Genomic DNA, 16,175 nt, shown 5'->3' on the forward strand with positions numbered 1-16,175 from the left:
TTAAAATCCGGAAGTTTGAAGTAAATTATAAAGGGAGAGCTCTGAACTGTAGCTATACTTCCTAGCTTAAACTTTCAAATATATTTTTTTTAAATCCAATTAACTTTTTGACTCTAGAATGAGCTTGTAATTAAATCGTGAAATTTTGCAATTAATATTCTGTTGGGGAAAATTGGGACTCATTTATTTTTGTATGGCAGTTGGTTTTTAAGTAGAGAAAGTCAAATTCCAATCCATGGTGGTGATGTGGAGTCTCTGGATAAAGGCGTAAGAATGTTTTATATTAGATATTTGGATCTGGTGAGTATTACAGAGTATTTAATATTTCTGGTTACGGTTGAGTAGAGTAGTGGTAGAGTAAGTTTTGGTAGAATTTCATCTCACTCATTACCCAATTGCGTTAATAGTATTCATAAAAATAAACGTAATAGATTGCTGTCTGGTTGAAATAAGTAAAATATAAATTAAAATAAACTAAAACCGATTAGAGTCAAATCATCAATCTCATTTTTCGGGTGATTAGAATATAGATTACGGAAGAATTAAAATTGGACTCACAAAAAATTATACTTTATTCCTTCTAGAGCAGTCGGTAGTGTTTTTTTTCAAGAAGCTATTGTAATTAAAGATTTGATGATATTAAGCTTGCTTCAATCCAGAGTTACGACCATTTTCCATTTTTTTTTATCTGTGATAATTTCTTTAATTTATTAAATTCAAGAGATATATTTAGTTAATTTTCAACGAAAAGTTTTGATTGGAATTTTTGTATATAGAGGTCTCAATAATTATTAAAAGTCTTGAATTGAAAATAAAATTTTATTTCTACCTGAATAATTCAATCAGTGTTTGAAAGAAACGGGTAATGTTAAATGGAAGAGGCGGAATAGTTTATTTTTGTGGGGGTTTACAGGTGCAGCTGAGAGGTACTGCTTCGGCTGAAGTCACTCGCACTTTAAATAATCCAACCAAAGAATTTCTTTTTTTGCTTTATTGCGAATTATGGTTGTAGTAAAGTGTGATAGCGATATTTGTGACAACACACACAATATCTAACTCCCTCAGCAGAAATAGCAACACTGCATCACTGTCATTATGGAAATGCTATATCATTGTGGTCCTCTTCACATGCCAATCTGTACAACTGATAGAGTGGAAACAATGTTAGACTGAGAGAAAGAATGTTACATTTGCATATTTACGTTCCCTCATTTTCCATGACATTGTTCGCAAAATGCATGACTTCCCTGACTTTCTCTGACATGTTTTCATTTCCATGACATCCCTGACTTTCCCTGATTTTCCAGAATGTGGGAACCCTGGATTAGATCTTAGCGAGTGATACTTGGATCGAATCTTGAAATAAATATGGCATGTGTTTCACCTGTTTCGCAGCTTTTAGAACTGTAGTGGTTTTGGTTCTTCTGGTTAAGGAGGTCGGGATTTCCTAGTGACTATTTCCTATTTCCTCCGGGTTCCATAGGCCATAGAGTTAGTTAGTTAGTTAGTTAATCATATGCTCTGTCATCCGTTTATTATGTTTCATATGGTTCGGATTCCACATTAATCAGTAGGTCCAAGTCTCATATAGCCTCGCTGCTGAACGGGACGTTAAACTCAAAATCAATCCAATCCAATTCGTTTATTATGTTTACTAAGGAACGATATTTACCCGAATTAGTTGTTTGCAGAGACGTCTATCGCTATCATTTAAATTTTCTTTGATGTATTATTAAGATATGATTCATTTTCTTGATTTTATTACTTGATCCACTCTGCTTGTCAGATCATCTGTTGACTAGTGTAGTCTCACTAGAAGCACTTTCATTCACAGACAGTTTACAAATTTTACTTATGATTGTAGAGATCCCGTTTTTCATGCATTTCATAGTCCTTCAGATACAGTTCTTTACGTGAAACTTGTTTTTGCACATGCAACAATAATACTTTGCTTTCCATAAATGCCCTTAGAGTACAGTACACATAGCTGCGACTTGACGCCATTTTGAATAATAATAATAATAATAATAATAATAATAATAATAATAATAATAATAATAAGAAGAAGAAGAAGAAGAAGAAGAAGAAGAAGAAGAAGAAAGTAATTAATATGAATATTAAAATGTCAATAAGGTCAATACTGCTACAGTGGGTATTCTATAGTCAGGGCCAGCTTAACGCAAGAGCCCGATGGTCACTTATATGGAGACCCATGAGCAGAATTACATGTATTACGTGTGAAAGTTAGTCGTAGGTTTGCTCAGGGGCTCATAATGCTGTTAAGAACGCACTGCCTATATATAGTTAATGATTTTCTTATTTATGAAACGTCATTCCTGGTAAAAGCAAAAATTTAAATAAAAATAAAAACAAGATTTCATTTTGATTTTGAGTTTAGCGTCCCTTCAGATGTGAACCTACAGCTTAACGTGGGATCCAAACTACATGAGCTCCCGCCAGGAATCGAACCCAGGTCTCTAACGCCAAAGGCGAGTACACTAAGCGCTTAGCCACGAATGAGCTCAATAAAACCAAAAAATATCACATGTTCACACACGAAGAATTTAATGTTCTGAGCGAATATTGATACCATAAAAGAAACGAGTCAATCAGATTTACCGATGCTCGGCTGTTTTTCGAGTATATCATCTATATTACAACATCTTTAGTTCAATACATACATTGCATTTTATTCATCTATTGTTTATCCTGCATTTTTCCGCTTTTCTACGACAGAATGATCAAATTTGCAAAATCTCATTAGTGTTTTCATGTATGTAGACCTCAGAAAATAATCACATACCTATCGCATACTTTATACGTCCGCAGTGGTATTTCCTTATTCTAAGCAGAAAGGCGGATTTAAAGAGAAAACCATAGTGCCTTTAAATGAAAAAAGGAGTTATTTAAAAATCTGTTTAAAGTTGTTTTGAATTCTGGTGACAACATGTAGTACCATAGATGAGGCTAATCACATAAATACCAAAGCTGTAATGAGCTTGACAGAACAAACGTGACGAGGTCTCGTCAGTTTTATTTATTTATTTATTTATTTATTTATTTATCATTATCATTATTATTATTATTATTATTATTATTATTTGTTAACAAATGTACAATTATAAATATGTCGATTAGAAGAATAAAATTTAAATTGCCATATAGACATTGTATTTCGTTTCGATTTTCAAATTTACAAAAATCAATTAATGCTAACGATCTTGCAGTAAAATTTAATTTTTTAGTTTATGTAGTTATTTCATATAGGGTAAAGGGAACGGATGACACACACAGAAATGAATGATAATGGAAGAAATAACGGAAAAAAGAGGAGACAACAGAACTCCGAGAAAATCCACAAACTTTATGTTATCTACTACAAATTCACTTAATGATCTTGCAAAATGAAATTAAATTAAATTTTTCAGGTTTACGTCTCACAGATATGCCGGTTAGGCTAAAGGAGATGGTGATGATGAGAAATGAATGAAATGGTGGAATGAAGAAAGTGGGAGGAAACGGGAGAACCCCGAGAAAATCCACGAGCACGGTGTTTGTCCACCATAAAGTCCACACGGCGAGAGCTGGGTTCGAACCAGGGACCCCAAGCCCCAGAGGTGAACGCTCTACCACTGAGCCACCGCGCCTTAATGGTTTTGGGTGTCGTTATTTTTGACGATTAGTATGCTAGTCTCGTGGTGACTTCCGAATTCATACAAATTTGAGGGATGTGGGGCGAGCGAGCTTCAAGAAGCAAAATTCAAATAGCATAATGATAAGTACTGCTTACTTACCTCTTCCATTTTCCTTATCTCTTCATCTACTTTTAATTGTTCTTTGTGCTCCTTCATGCTTTTCTTTCGGATTTCTCCTAGTCTCATCTGGACATTCTCTTTGTGTCGTTTACCTTTCTCGTGGAACTCAATACTCTGAAACGAATTTAACATTTTTTAAAACATCTTTTATGTTATTCTGCAATTTGTAATTCTATTGAGATTATATTACAGAGATACAAGTCTTGCAGATCTTAGATATTCAAGATATTACAGCATGACATTCGCAGGGAAACGGGACCAAGGTGTCTTGCGTCTTCGAAAAATTAGACTCAAGATAAATTGAGGGAAATACGTTTAACTATCCATTTCTTTCAGCACGAAATGTGCTAATTTAATCATTTTTAAAATAATAAAACTGGCACCTTTTAAAAGTTAGGGCTACAAATGGCGCTAAGGTGAGTTTTTTTTTCGTTACTCTGTGGTTATATAATACCCATAACATCTTACATATTTCATTGAAGGAGATGCAGAACATTAAAAACTCATGCCTTAGGATGGGCTTTTAGAATAAATACTTTGAAAATTTAATGTACTAACCAAAGTACTATCCTGTCCCGTCCACACTACTATTACACCCTCTTGCAAATTATTTTTCACATTTTATTGTTTATACCTCAGTCATCTATATTTTAATCTCCTGAAGAGAAGTGTCGTTTGAATACCCGTTATCAACCTTATACATTTCCATTATACACTCTACAGTGACTTTTACTATTCGTCCTCGTATTTTTTTTTTTTCTTTCTTTCGTTAAAAAAAATGGACAATTATGCTATTTCTTCTGACTACCTTCGATCACCCACACTCGGGAAACACACTTAAGAGTAACACATATACATAATTTAATTCGAAAACAAGTCGCGCTTCAGAATGTGTGTCTATATAGGGTATGTTGATCCTAGTTTAAAGATGCAGGACTGCCCACTGTAAAGGGCAGGCTGATCAGCTTATCCCGTAAGTAACGTCGTTTTACGGTGAGTACTGCAATGAGGCCATCAGACGAACGAATAGTGAAGTAGATGGCACGTGCCACAGCTATGTCATACAGGGCACTTCATTGTACAGCAGTGTAAAGAAGACCTGTCTACTCCATGTTTTGGAATTGTGGCTTGTGTTTGATTATGGCAGTGTCGGAGGACCACATAAGACAAATCATGCTGTATGAATTTCAGTAGGGACGTTCAGCCAGTGCACCGGTCCGAAACATTAATGCCGTATATGGTCAGGGTGTTGTAGATATGCGGAAGTATCAGAAGTAGTTACAGAGGTTTCGGTCTCAAAACACCAGCCTCACTGATAATCCACGAGAAGGGAGACCTGTGGCTGCGACCAGTAGTTAAGGCAAATCCAATGTAAATTATTGAAGAACTGACCAGCGAACTCCATACCACCCATTCGACCATTCATCATCTCCAGGACCTTGGGTACGTATTGAAACTCGGTAAATGAGTGTATCACGTGTTTAATACCTCAACAAAAGAAACAGCAAGTGGACATCTGCAGTTCCTTGCTCATCCTTCACTGACATGACCCATTACTGGATAGAATGGACCATAAGGTTACAAGCAAATGTCAGTGGTATCTAAAGGAAGGGAGTGCAGGAAATGAGTCAAAAAGGATTTCTACCCCTGCAAAGTGATGTTGAGTGTTTGGTGGGATATCCGTAGGATAATCCATTTTGAACTCTTGCTGCGTAACCAATCAATGCAGATGTTTACTATCAGTAGCTTGAATGCATAAGGACTGCATTGAAGAAATATGGTTTGGGCCCGCTCTGGTTCATTCCAAGGATGTGCTTATTCACGGTGATAACGCGCGCCCACACACGTCAAGGACTTGTGCTAAGATCGGGGAATGTGACTGGGAGAAAATCCCCCACACAGCATTTTTACCAGGTCTTTTATCAACAGACTACTGTCTTTTTCGCAGACTGCAAACCAACTTTTCAGGAAAACATTGCAAAATGAGGATGACGTGCGACGAACAGTGATCCAAAAACGGTGACTTCTTTCAACGGAGCATTAAACAACTGGTTGAAAGCTGTAAGAGTGTTGTGCAGTCCGATGGAGACTATTTTTCTGACTAATAGTAGTGTTCCTGGTAAGTTATTATTCTTTGCCTTACGGTGTTAAAATACGACATTACGTATGGAGTGACCCGGTAGTTTCTTTACAAGACATGCTTCTATTAATTCGAAAGTCATCGGCCCACACGATGAGTACAGTTGTACGAATTCACTATGTACGGATCACAATCTGTGTCTGCACTGCCAGGAGCGTTGCTGTGCAGTGGAACACAAGCTGGTTAATCGTTTCGTAGAATTACCGCTTACATGGGTCGTAACGTATAATTGGTGCATCGATGGTGTACACGATGGGAGGCAAATAGTTCCCTACTAGTTGCACCCCCTTCCCCTTAATGGTTCCACGACATACTGGGAAGCACCTCGACAGAAGGACTGTTCAGAATACCTTAACTGATAGGACAGTGACCGCCAGTGCAGGGTGATGTCACTGGAGTCTTACATTTATGATGTCGTCAACCCCGTCACATATGGACACTTGGAAGGATCCAGTTTTCCAGCAGGATAACGTGCGTCCCCACATCACAGTGCAATCCAGTATGAACTTTTACCGTAGCCTCATAGATCTCCGAATCTAAAGACCTACGATCACACGTGGAACGGCCCCTGACCCCGAGCACGGCTTTCGCAATGACTGGCGGCCAGTTATGTGAAGACATATAAGCGAGCGTCGGAGGCAATATCAGACATTCATCATTTATTCGACTAACGACCTGCCCGAACAGCTGCTCGTGTGACTACTAGTGTTCCGAGTAGTGACACATACCACAGTATTGATGTACGTGCTGAATATTTTTAACACTCTGTATAACATATTCGGGATGTCCTACGGATGCCGTCCTGCGATTACATCACTTCTTGTCGTATATTAATTTTGGACTAAGTATGTTCTCTAATTATAGAAGATTTACACACAGAATAACAAACAATTACTAGTAGAATGATCGCTCAAAAATTGAATCTGAGAAATGGACATACAAAAAAATAAAGAAAAAAAATCTCATACTAAAAAATCTTACCTAATCAATTTTTAAAATTGCCATGTCAAAATAGTGATTTATATTTAAAATCTTAGTGTTTTTCCTATCAATGAGAACATCTTCAGAAGGGAAAAAAGTGGGACAAAACTTCGGTAGATGAGTATGAAAATTCCAATACTCAATAATCTGTCTAATAGTAGATCCCTTGGGCAAATTCGAAATGTATATATACATTGAAGAGTCCTAAGACCAATTAGCTACTTATTTTTGAATTCCTTCTTTTCCATCTTAATAAAATTTTGTAGTTACGAAGCTATCTAATTAGAAAATATATAGTTACTTCATGAATGTGGCACCTATACAGGTTATACTTAATTTCAGTTTCAATGAAAAGAGCTGTCATGTCAAAGAAGTATAAGACTTTTGCCCCGTTATTATCCGACTCTATTTGCTTTCTTTCATTTTGAAGAAGTATCCAAGGTGGAATGAATATTTACGATATATATGTAAATTTTATGAGCGTGTACAACAATTTTGACTTATTAATAATCCTTTTGGAAAATTATGTAACAAATTATCCTATGATGAAAATTTAATATATATTTTTTTTAATATTCTAAATAAATTTAACCAAATCACTTAAATAACTTCAACTTGTAACTTGAAAAAAAAAAGAAGAAAAAAAGAAAAAAGAAAGAAAACATTTTTATGAAATATAACTTACAGGTTTATTATCAGCAATCCAACATTTGCAGAAGTCACAGAACTTCTTGGCTTGAGATTTCCAGTAATCAGCCCTAAAAAATATAATAAAATTACTTTCAATTATCAAAGTATCAACCACATCAATCATATACAATATTTTCATAAATACTTCAGGTATGAACATGTTTAGACTTCCCCTTGATTATCTCTTTGAGAAGATAGATTTCAAATGTAGTAAATTAACTTCAGGACTCTTTCTTTTCTAAATCAGCGTAATGGTTATCGATAATTTCCTTAATAAACGGTATAAATTACCTTATTAACAACAGTACTTACATTTTCTTTTAACTTGGCTTCTTAATTGAAGGGCACAGTCGATTAGTATAAGATCGTTTATCTCTGGTACAAAACATCCCACTTTGTTCCTAGTCCAAGTGACAGTTCGTGATAGACAACACTGTGTTTTCAACGTTTAAATATATTATTAAATTACACTCAGGAACGCGTCTAAATATTTATTGTTGCCTAAACTTTCAATGGCACTCCACCTTAACCAGCGACTGATTTATTTACATAAACACATAATGCTATTTCAAAAAGCCTTCTCGAATTCTTAGAGACACGTTCTATGCTATATAATTTCATATTACGAACAAGTCGTCATCCTCTAGCGTGAAAACATCGAGTCCTGCTTTCTCCGAAGTCAAGGATCGGTTTCGCCACCGTTGCTATATATCAGTATCAGCCACCGTTGGCTAACCTTTACAGGTTTGAGGGCTACTTTTTATTTCAGAAATCATTAGCGCGCCACTTATCTTAAGTAGCGCCAGCGCTAAAGACTCAATATTAAGATAAGTAGTCTTTATTAGTACAGTGGCATGCTTTCCTGGCTCAATCCGAAAGCAAATTTAACTTAGCTCATTTTACTCATATTTAATGACAAAAATATTATTTTTTTTTAATATATCTACGTTAAATATTTTCATAGTTATTCCTCTTTTCATTCACTGTGACAGTGGTAAATGGTTTTATCTTCAGGCTTCCTCGGAGATTCATTGCTACTAAAAGCTTCTACAAAACTGATGGGAATTCACTGTCAAAACGAATGCAGCAAAGGAATATTCTGTAATATACATTGTAGCAAAGTCAATTGAACTACTTGTGGCACAACTAATCTACTCATCACTTTCCACCAACATATTATTGTCACAGCGAATCCAGACTTACGACTACAAACTTTCGAGGTGCATCAATCGTGCCATCTGAAAAGCATTTTAGAGTGTTCAAAAGAATCTACAAGTAAACTAAATCTTTCACTATTTAGCGAGTGATTGCCAATTAGTCCGCTAGAGGTCACTTATAGGCAGATTCGTCTGTTCACTAGGTTGCCACAGGGAATAATAATAATGATTAATAGAGATGGTAGAACACAGATCAGCGCGGGCTACCCCTCACAACTTGCCGATCGACTACTCAACCGTAATCGATACATTGGCTATTGCTGATACGTATCCTACTCACAGCTAGTTTCCCAGTTATTGAATAACACAATCTTTACTCTTTGTCAATGACACTGCAGTACTTGCTTGTGAATTAGCCATCCATTATATAAATAATCTCTTGTAAGACGCTACTGATCGATTTGTACCATGGCGCCGAACTTTCAACGCAAAATTGTTCTCTTTCTCTCTTTTTTTTTCTTTCTTTCTTTTTTCACAATTACGTACAAGTCCATCGCAATCCTTTTTAACTAAATATTCATATTGAAGGAAATATTCATACATTCATATTCATATTGGTTGGCTGGTTAGTTAATTAGAGTTTAGCGACCCTTTCAGCAGCGAGGCTATAGGCGTGAACCTACAACTTAATGTGGGATTCAAACTACATGAGCTCCCATCGGGAATCAAACCAGAGTCTTTCGCACCAAAGACGTTATTATATAGTCACAAGAGAGCTTTGAAGAAATCCAGATAAGCTTAGAGATAAAACGGTAATATTTAGGTATTGCTTTGACTTGTATCTGACATAGAAACCTCACTTTAGTACAGTCAATTCAAAAGCCAAACCGCAATACATCTGCTAATTAAAAAGGAATCTAAATGATACAACTTGAAGTCTCCATGCCTACATTACTTCCCATACATGTAAGATATTTAAAGGCCGATTCTCTCGATCTCAGCTCCTAACAAATTTTATAGATGTTAATGTTATTTGAGTAACATGCTCTCTGGATACCCTATCGAATTCGCCTACTCTAACTTTACATGTTTCCTATACAATCGATTCGATTTTCTCACATGTTGTATCACTTTGGAAAAAGAACATAAATTCATGTCTCCTGGCTCAATATTCCATATTGGTGGATAAAATTAATCTTGATGGAGCTTTTGACACCCAATACTACATTATTATTCACCACTATCCCATCTGCTTAAATTAGACTCCTCACTGTTAGATCTTAATTATCCAAATTATATTCAGACCCACATTTATCACCATAAGCAACTCATCATTTCATATACAATATACTCAGCAAATAAATAAAGCATAGCCATTGTGTTTTATTAGTATTGAATCTGCCAGAGAAGAATATAGAATAACCTCCGACTTTTTCTTAATATACTTTCTTGTTATCATATAAGCAGTTCATTAATAATTATAACTATCAAAAATAGAACATATATGTATTTCACAGTATATGAAGGCTAGAAAAGAACAAGCCTAGGTGAACCGAACACAGAAACTCCCGTCATACGAAGCCGTGAAACACAGCTTCTATTATCGAGCAGGGCTTGTCCATGAATAAAGATGAACCGAACCAAACCGAACCTAGCCACAAAATATAGCAATTTTTATTCTCTACACCATCAAATTTGCTCCTCAAATCTCTAAGGCTATTTGCTCATCAAATTTATCCAGATCAGGCCAGTAGTTACCAAGAAATTAAGTACCACATAGAAGGCGAGGTGAGCCAAGCCGAACCTGTCCCTGATCGAACCCGGTCACCAAATATAGGAATTTTTTTTATTATTATTAATTTCGGTATGGGCTATTTGCCCACTAAATTTCGTTCAGATCTGGCCAGTAGTTACCAAGAAATGAAGTACAACATACAAGGCGAGCGAGCTTGTCTCTGGCCGAGCCGGGCCACCAAATGTAGAATTCTTTTCATTTATTTGGACATGGGCTATTTGCCCACCATATTTGGTTCATATCTGGCCAGTAGCTACCGAGAAATAAAGCACCGCATACAAGGCAAGCCGAGCTGGTCCCTGGCCAAGCCCCACTACCAAACGAAGCGATCCTTATTTCTTAGACGATGAGCCACTTGCCCATTGAATTTCGTTTAGATCTGACCAGTAGTTACCAAGAAATAAAGTACCGGATACAAGGCAAGCCCAGCCTGTCTCTGGCCAAGCCCGGTCACTAAATATAGCATTTTTATTCTATTGGCCATGGGCTATTTGCCCATAAATTTGATTGAGATCGGCCAGAAGTTACCGAGAAATAAAGTACTACATATAAGGTGAACTGAGCCTGTCTCTGGCTGAGCCTAGCCACCAAATATAGCGATCTTATTTCTTAGACGATGGAATACTTATACATGGAATTTCGTTTAAGTCCACAGAGAAATAAAATACCACATGAAAGGCGAGTCGAGTCGGTCCAGGCCTGTCCCTGGCCGAGCCCGGCAACCAAATATAGCATTTTTTATTAATTTGACCATGGGATATTTGCCCATTAAATTTGGTTCAGATCTGGATTTATGAATTTATTTTACAGGTAATTGATGAACCATGGCGGAGCCAGATGTCAAATTCACCAAAGAGGAGTTGCGAGGTGTAGTGAAGTTCTTCTTCCTGTAAAAGAAGTCGCCCAAGGAAATCCATGGTTGCATGCTAGACACATTGGGTGGACAGTGCCCTTCATACTCCACTGTGAAGAAATGGTGTGCGAACTTCATGCGTGGTAAATTTTCAACAGAAGATGGTGACAGGTGTGGCAGGCCAGTGCCAGTATCAACTCCGAAAAAGTGGACCAGATTCTTGACTTGATTTTGAGCAACAGACGGATTTCGCTTCAGGAGATAGCTGACGAAGTGCACATATCCAAAGAACGTGTTGGGTCAATAATCCATGATCAGTTGGCCATGCGCAAGCTTTCTGCGAAATGGATTCCGAAATGTTTGAACGCGGATCAGAAACACGAACGTGTGAGATCATCGCAGGTGATTTTACGGCATTTTGCGAACTCCAAGGATGATTTTTTGAATCGGCTTGTTACCCAGAATGAAACGTGGTTGCATTACTTTGATCCGGAAACCAAACAGCAGTCATGCGAGTGGCGCCACTCAGGATCTCCAAGGCCCAAAGAATTCAAAGCACAAAAGTCCGCAGGGAAGGTGCTTGCCTCACTATTCTGGGATAAGGATGGTGTTTTGCTCTCAGACTACATTCCAAAGGGCCAAATCATAACTGCAGAGTATTACTGCAGTCTGCTGGCTAAGGTAAAGGACGCTATTAAAGAAAAGCGCCGGGGAAAGTTGACACGAGATGTCTTGTTCTTGCAGGACAATGCTCCCGTCCACAAGGCTGGCAGAACAATAGATTTTCTGAGGGACCTAGGGTTTAAGTGCATTGATCACCCACCTTACTCGCCAGATCTTGCCCCTTCTGATTATTATCTGTTTCCAAAACTCAAAACAGCACTGAAAGAACAGAAATTTCACAGTGATAAAATGGTGAGGGGTTGGAGAAGTTGCAGCATCGAAGTGCCAAGTGTGTTGACCTTCGAGGGGCTATGTTGAATAGCCTCACACTTTCATGCCTGCAGCTCAAGTCCTTCTGGGTCGGGCCGAGAACTTATCAGCCCGCCCTCGTAATTACAGATGTAGTTGTTAGTCACTTTAAAAACCGCTTTCAACTCTATGAACTTACAAAATTAGCAGCTTTTTCAGTGTAGATTTTTAGTGCAAGTGGACATGGAAAAGGACGATGTGATGGGGTCGGGAGTCTAATGAAACATTTTCCCACTAACCACAACCTATCAAAGCCTGAAATACATGCCATTCAAAGTGCTATTGACTTTCTTCAAACAGATACACAACACACTACTACAATTAAATATATATTTATGCACAAAAGAACTAGATTTTCAGTATTTTAAGCGAGCTGCGTCATTCGCTGGTTTTTCAACTTGTAGTGCTACCACTGCTATTTGGTTTTCGTACTCACTTCCATTCTTTCTGCCTATAGGGTTACGTGTAGAAATATATCCCTTTCTATAGCACCACTCACAATGGGTTATTGCACATTCCATCGCCAGGTTCGTTCATTCTCCTCACAACGGACAGTATTGCAGTACTTTGTAACAGTATTATAACCACATTTGGCATAATAAAAGAACATTTTAATAATTCCAATTGGTTTTCCCAATTTTCTTTCCATAGCATTGGACGTATTCACCCTAAAATCTTTTTAAAAAATTATTTTGAGGGAGAAAAAAAATGCTTTGTAATTGCTGTATAAAGGTTAGTTTTGAACACGTCTAGATTTTCTTTTTTAAATGACATTCTACAGTGGCTTCTGTATGGTCTACTTAGACCTGCTATATCTCTGGTGCACAATTTTTTAAAACTAAAACAAAATATGACGTGCTTTTCTCACAGTCAGTGTCTCTCAGTTTCACGTATTCAAATTTCAGGAAAATTAGCGACGATAATTTCCTTATTTTTATTTGCATTGCCTGTCCGGAGATGGATTCATCCAGCACCACCTTTTGTTCAGTTCGATATGATCCATCGATTGAAGTATGTCATCTTTGGACATTACTACAGTTAAACAAAAATTAAAAGTTAACCATAATTTTGAGCTATATTTTATTAACCATACCATAAACTGGGCTATGTCTCATTAACCATACGTATACTGGACTATATCTCATTAACCATACCGTATACTGGGCTATATCTCATAACTATACCGTATACTACGCTATTTCTCATTAATTATACCGTATACTGGGATGTCTCATTAACCATATTGTATACTGCGCAATGTCTCTAAGCATACCGTATACTGGGCTATGCCTTATTAACCATACTGTATTCTGGGCTATGTCTCATTAACCATACCATATACTGGGCTATATCTCATTAACCATACCATATACTGGGCTATATCTCATTAACCATATCGCATACTCTCATCTTACTGATTACAGTAAAGCTTGATGTCCCTTCTCGGACATTTTAAAAATATTATTATTACTATACATTAATATTATTGTAGAACTGAAAAAAACACAAAAGTGATTTTTTGACCAAAGTGTACACCAACGTTCTTCTAGAACCTAAAACATTCACAAAAGCTAACTCACCGTCAATTAAAGATAACATAAGGAAATTCGAAGGGTCGAATCCGGCCCATGTATACAGAAAGCACGTGCGTTAGCCAAGCGGCCACCAGGGAGCTTACCGTACTATTATTTCAATTTAACAAATATAAAAGTATATAGGCTCTCTGGTGCAAGGGATTCTCGGTTTGATTTCACGCCATGTGAGTTTGCAGTGGTCAACATCGTGTTAGCGAGGTTTTCTCAGGATTTTCTCTTTCCTCTCACATTTTCATTCCACCAATTCTTTCATAATCATTCACTAATCACCTGCTTCCTGTAGACAAAAAGAATATAACAGTGGGACGCAAAACTGAAAGACTTAATTTTCAAAAGTTAGGCCAAAATAAAGCTTTGCTGACGAACTTAGGATCTTTTGGCCACGACAGAGTATGGAAGTAATTTACGAACTTATGATTTTTTAATGCTAAAGGAAGGGTCTATTATATTGAGTTACAATAGCACTATGAAACTCTAAAATACACGACTGGGCCGAGAAACGGACTCCGCGATCGTACAATTTTCAATCTTAAGATTTCATTGAATTAGCATCTACAGAAGAAATGGTATGAGAAAAAGTCGGCTATTTCCTTCATTTGTCATGTAGTACACTCCTATCCAAAATGTGCGAGAACAACGGCAATTGTTATCAATATAAAAATGTGACTTCTAACAACCTCAGAATGTAGGCATGGGCATGAGTATTTTCTGGTCATGCAGGCAAATGGTGTGCATTCTCCTGATAAAAAGTGCATCATACCTCATTTGAGACAGTGCTTATATCAAATGTACAGGTGTTTTCTGTGATGTGTGAATGTTGTTAGTTAAAAAATGTCACGAGGAAACAATAAGGGTCCTTTGTTGAAATAATTAGAAGTAGATCGAACACAATCACAGGCCTCTCAGGTGGTGAATAAACGGAAAGTGTCATACCGAGACTGTAACAGATTTTCAAACCAATGGAAACGTTCGACATCGATCTACACCACGTCAGCCATGCGTTACAATCCCTTAGCATAATCGTTATGTGTCACTAACAACTGCTATCAGAGCTCGCAGAAGCATCACGATAACGGGTTTCGAAGCAACTTTATTCCGGTGGCTGCATATAACTGGTCTCTACATCAGACGAGGCGCAGTGTGTATTCTCTTTACCCCTATGCACCAGCAGAGCAGCTTACGGTAAAGTGAGGAACATATCACTAGACCAGAGACCAATGGCACCACGTGCTCTTCTACAAGTCGTGATTCAGTTTACAGACTGTTTCGCGATGCATGCTGGCCTGGAGAGAATTGGGGACCTGCTACGATTTCTATCACGGAAAAGGACCAATGTGGTGGTGATAGTGGTATATTATTGTGGGCAGGCATTATACTTAATGGACGTTCATAGCTGCATATCTTCGAGGACACTACCATCACTGCGTGGGGGTAAGGAACTGTGCTAATCCTCAAGTGTAGCTGTTTCCGGTACAATGGGATCAACATTAATTTTCATGGATCATAATGCAGGATGTTACCGGGTAAATATGGAGAAGGAATTTCTTCAGGGGAAAAATATTCAACGTACGAAGTGTCCAGTGCGCCCACAGAACATGAATTCAATCGAACATGAGTGAGAAGCATTGGGAAGGCGAATTACAACCGCCTTCAAGAACGACTCTAGAACTCCGCACTGCCCTTTGGGAGGACTGGGAACGTCTTCCAGCTGACGCCGTTAGTACAAGGATGGCACATTGCTCTGAGGTCTGTGTATCTGTCAGCGATGATAACACACCATATCGATGGTCAGGATCCACTACAGATTCCAGTTTTTTCTTTTGCTTGTATGGATAGGTAATGCCACTTTTAATTCTTTATCCTTTCTATCTATTTGTCTTTCTCCTGCGATGGTCTTTCATACATGTATACACGTTTGTGATGGCTAAGTCCGCTTAAGTCACCATTTAAGGAACAAACTGTAATTATACTATACTTTACGAAATCAGTGTAGTAATTTGTACTATAATATCATATGCATGTTGAGCTACACAGCTACAGGAAATAATACCAGAAAGAATACAAATATATGTTTTTACTTATTTTATATATTTGTTTTTTCATGTGACATTTGACCGAACAATAATATAACATACAAAACATGTAAAGAGCACTAAATATATGCTGCTATATCTGGG

At 37.3% G+C, this 16,175-nt stretch overlaps 1 protein-coding gene across 1 annotated transcript in view; it reads right to left on the reverse strand.

The window, feature by feature from the left end:
• Positions 1–16,175, reverse strand: part of LOC145686120 (calmodulin-lysine N-methyltransferase) — an 83,838-nt gene that overhangs the window by 37,957 nt on the left and 29,706 nt on the right. The window contains exons 2-3 of the mRNA XM_081759093.1: positions 7,622–7,694; positions 3,795–3,929 (exon numbers count right to left, since the gene is read on the reverse strand). Of these exons, the coding sequence (XP_081615219.1) occupies positions 3,795–3,929; positions 7,622–7,694 (208 nt within the window). The remainder of the gene's footprint in view (positions 1–3,794; positions 3,930–7,621; positions 7,695–16,175) is intronic.

The sequence above is a fragment of the Thermobia domestica genome, chromosome 5, assembly GCF_964235325.1.
Source record: "Thermobia domestica chromosome 5, izTheDome1.hap1.1, whole genome shotgun sequence".
NCBI classification, from domain to species: Eukaryota; Metazoa; Arthropoda; class Insecta; order Zygentoma; family Lepismatidae; genus Thermobia; species Thermobia domestica.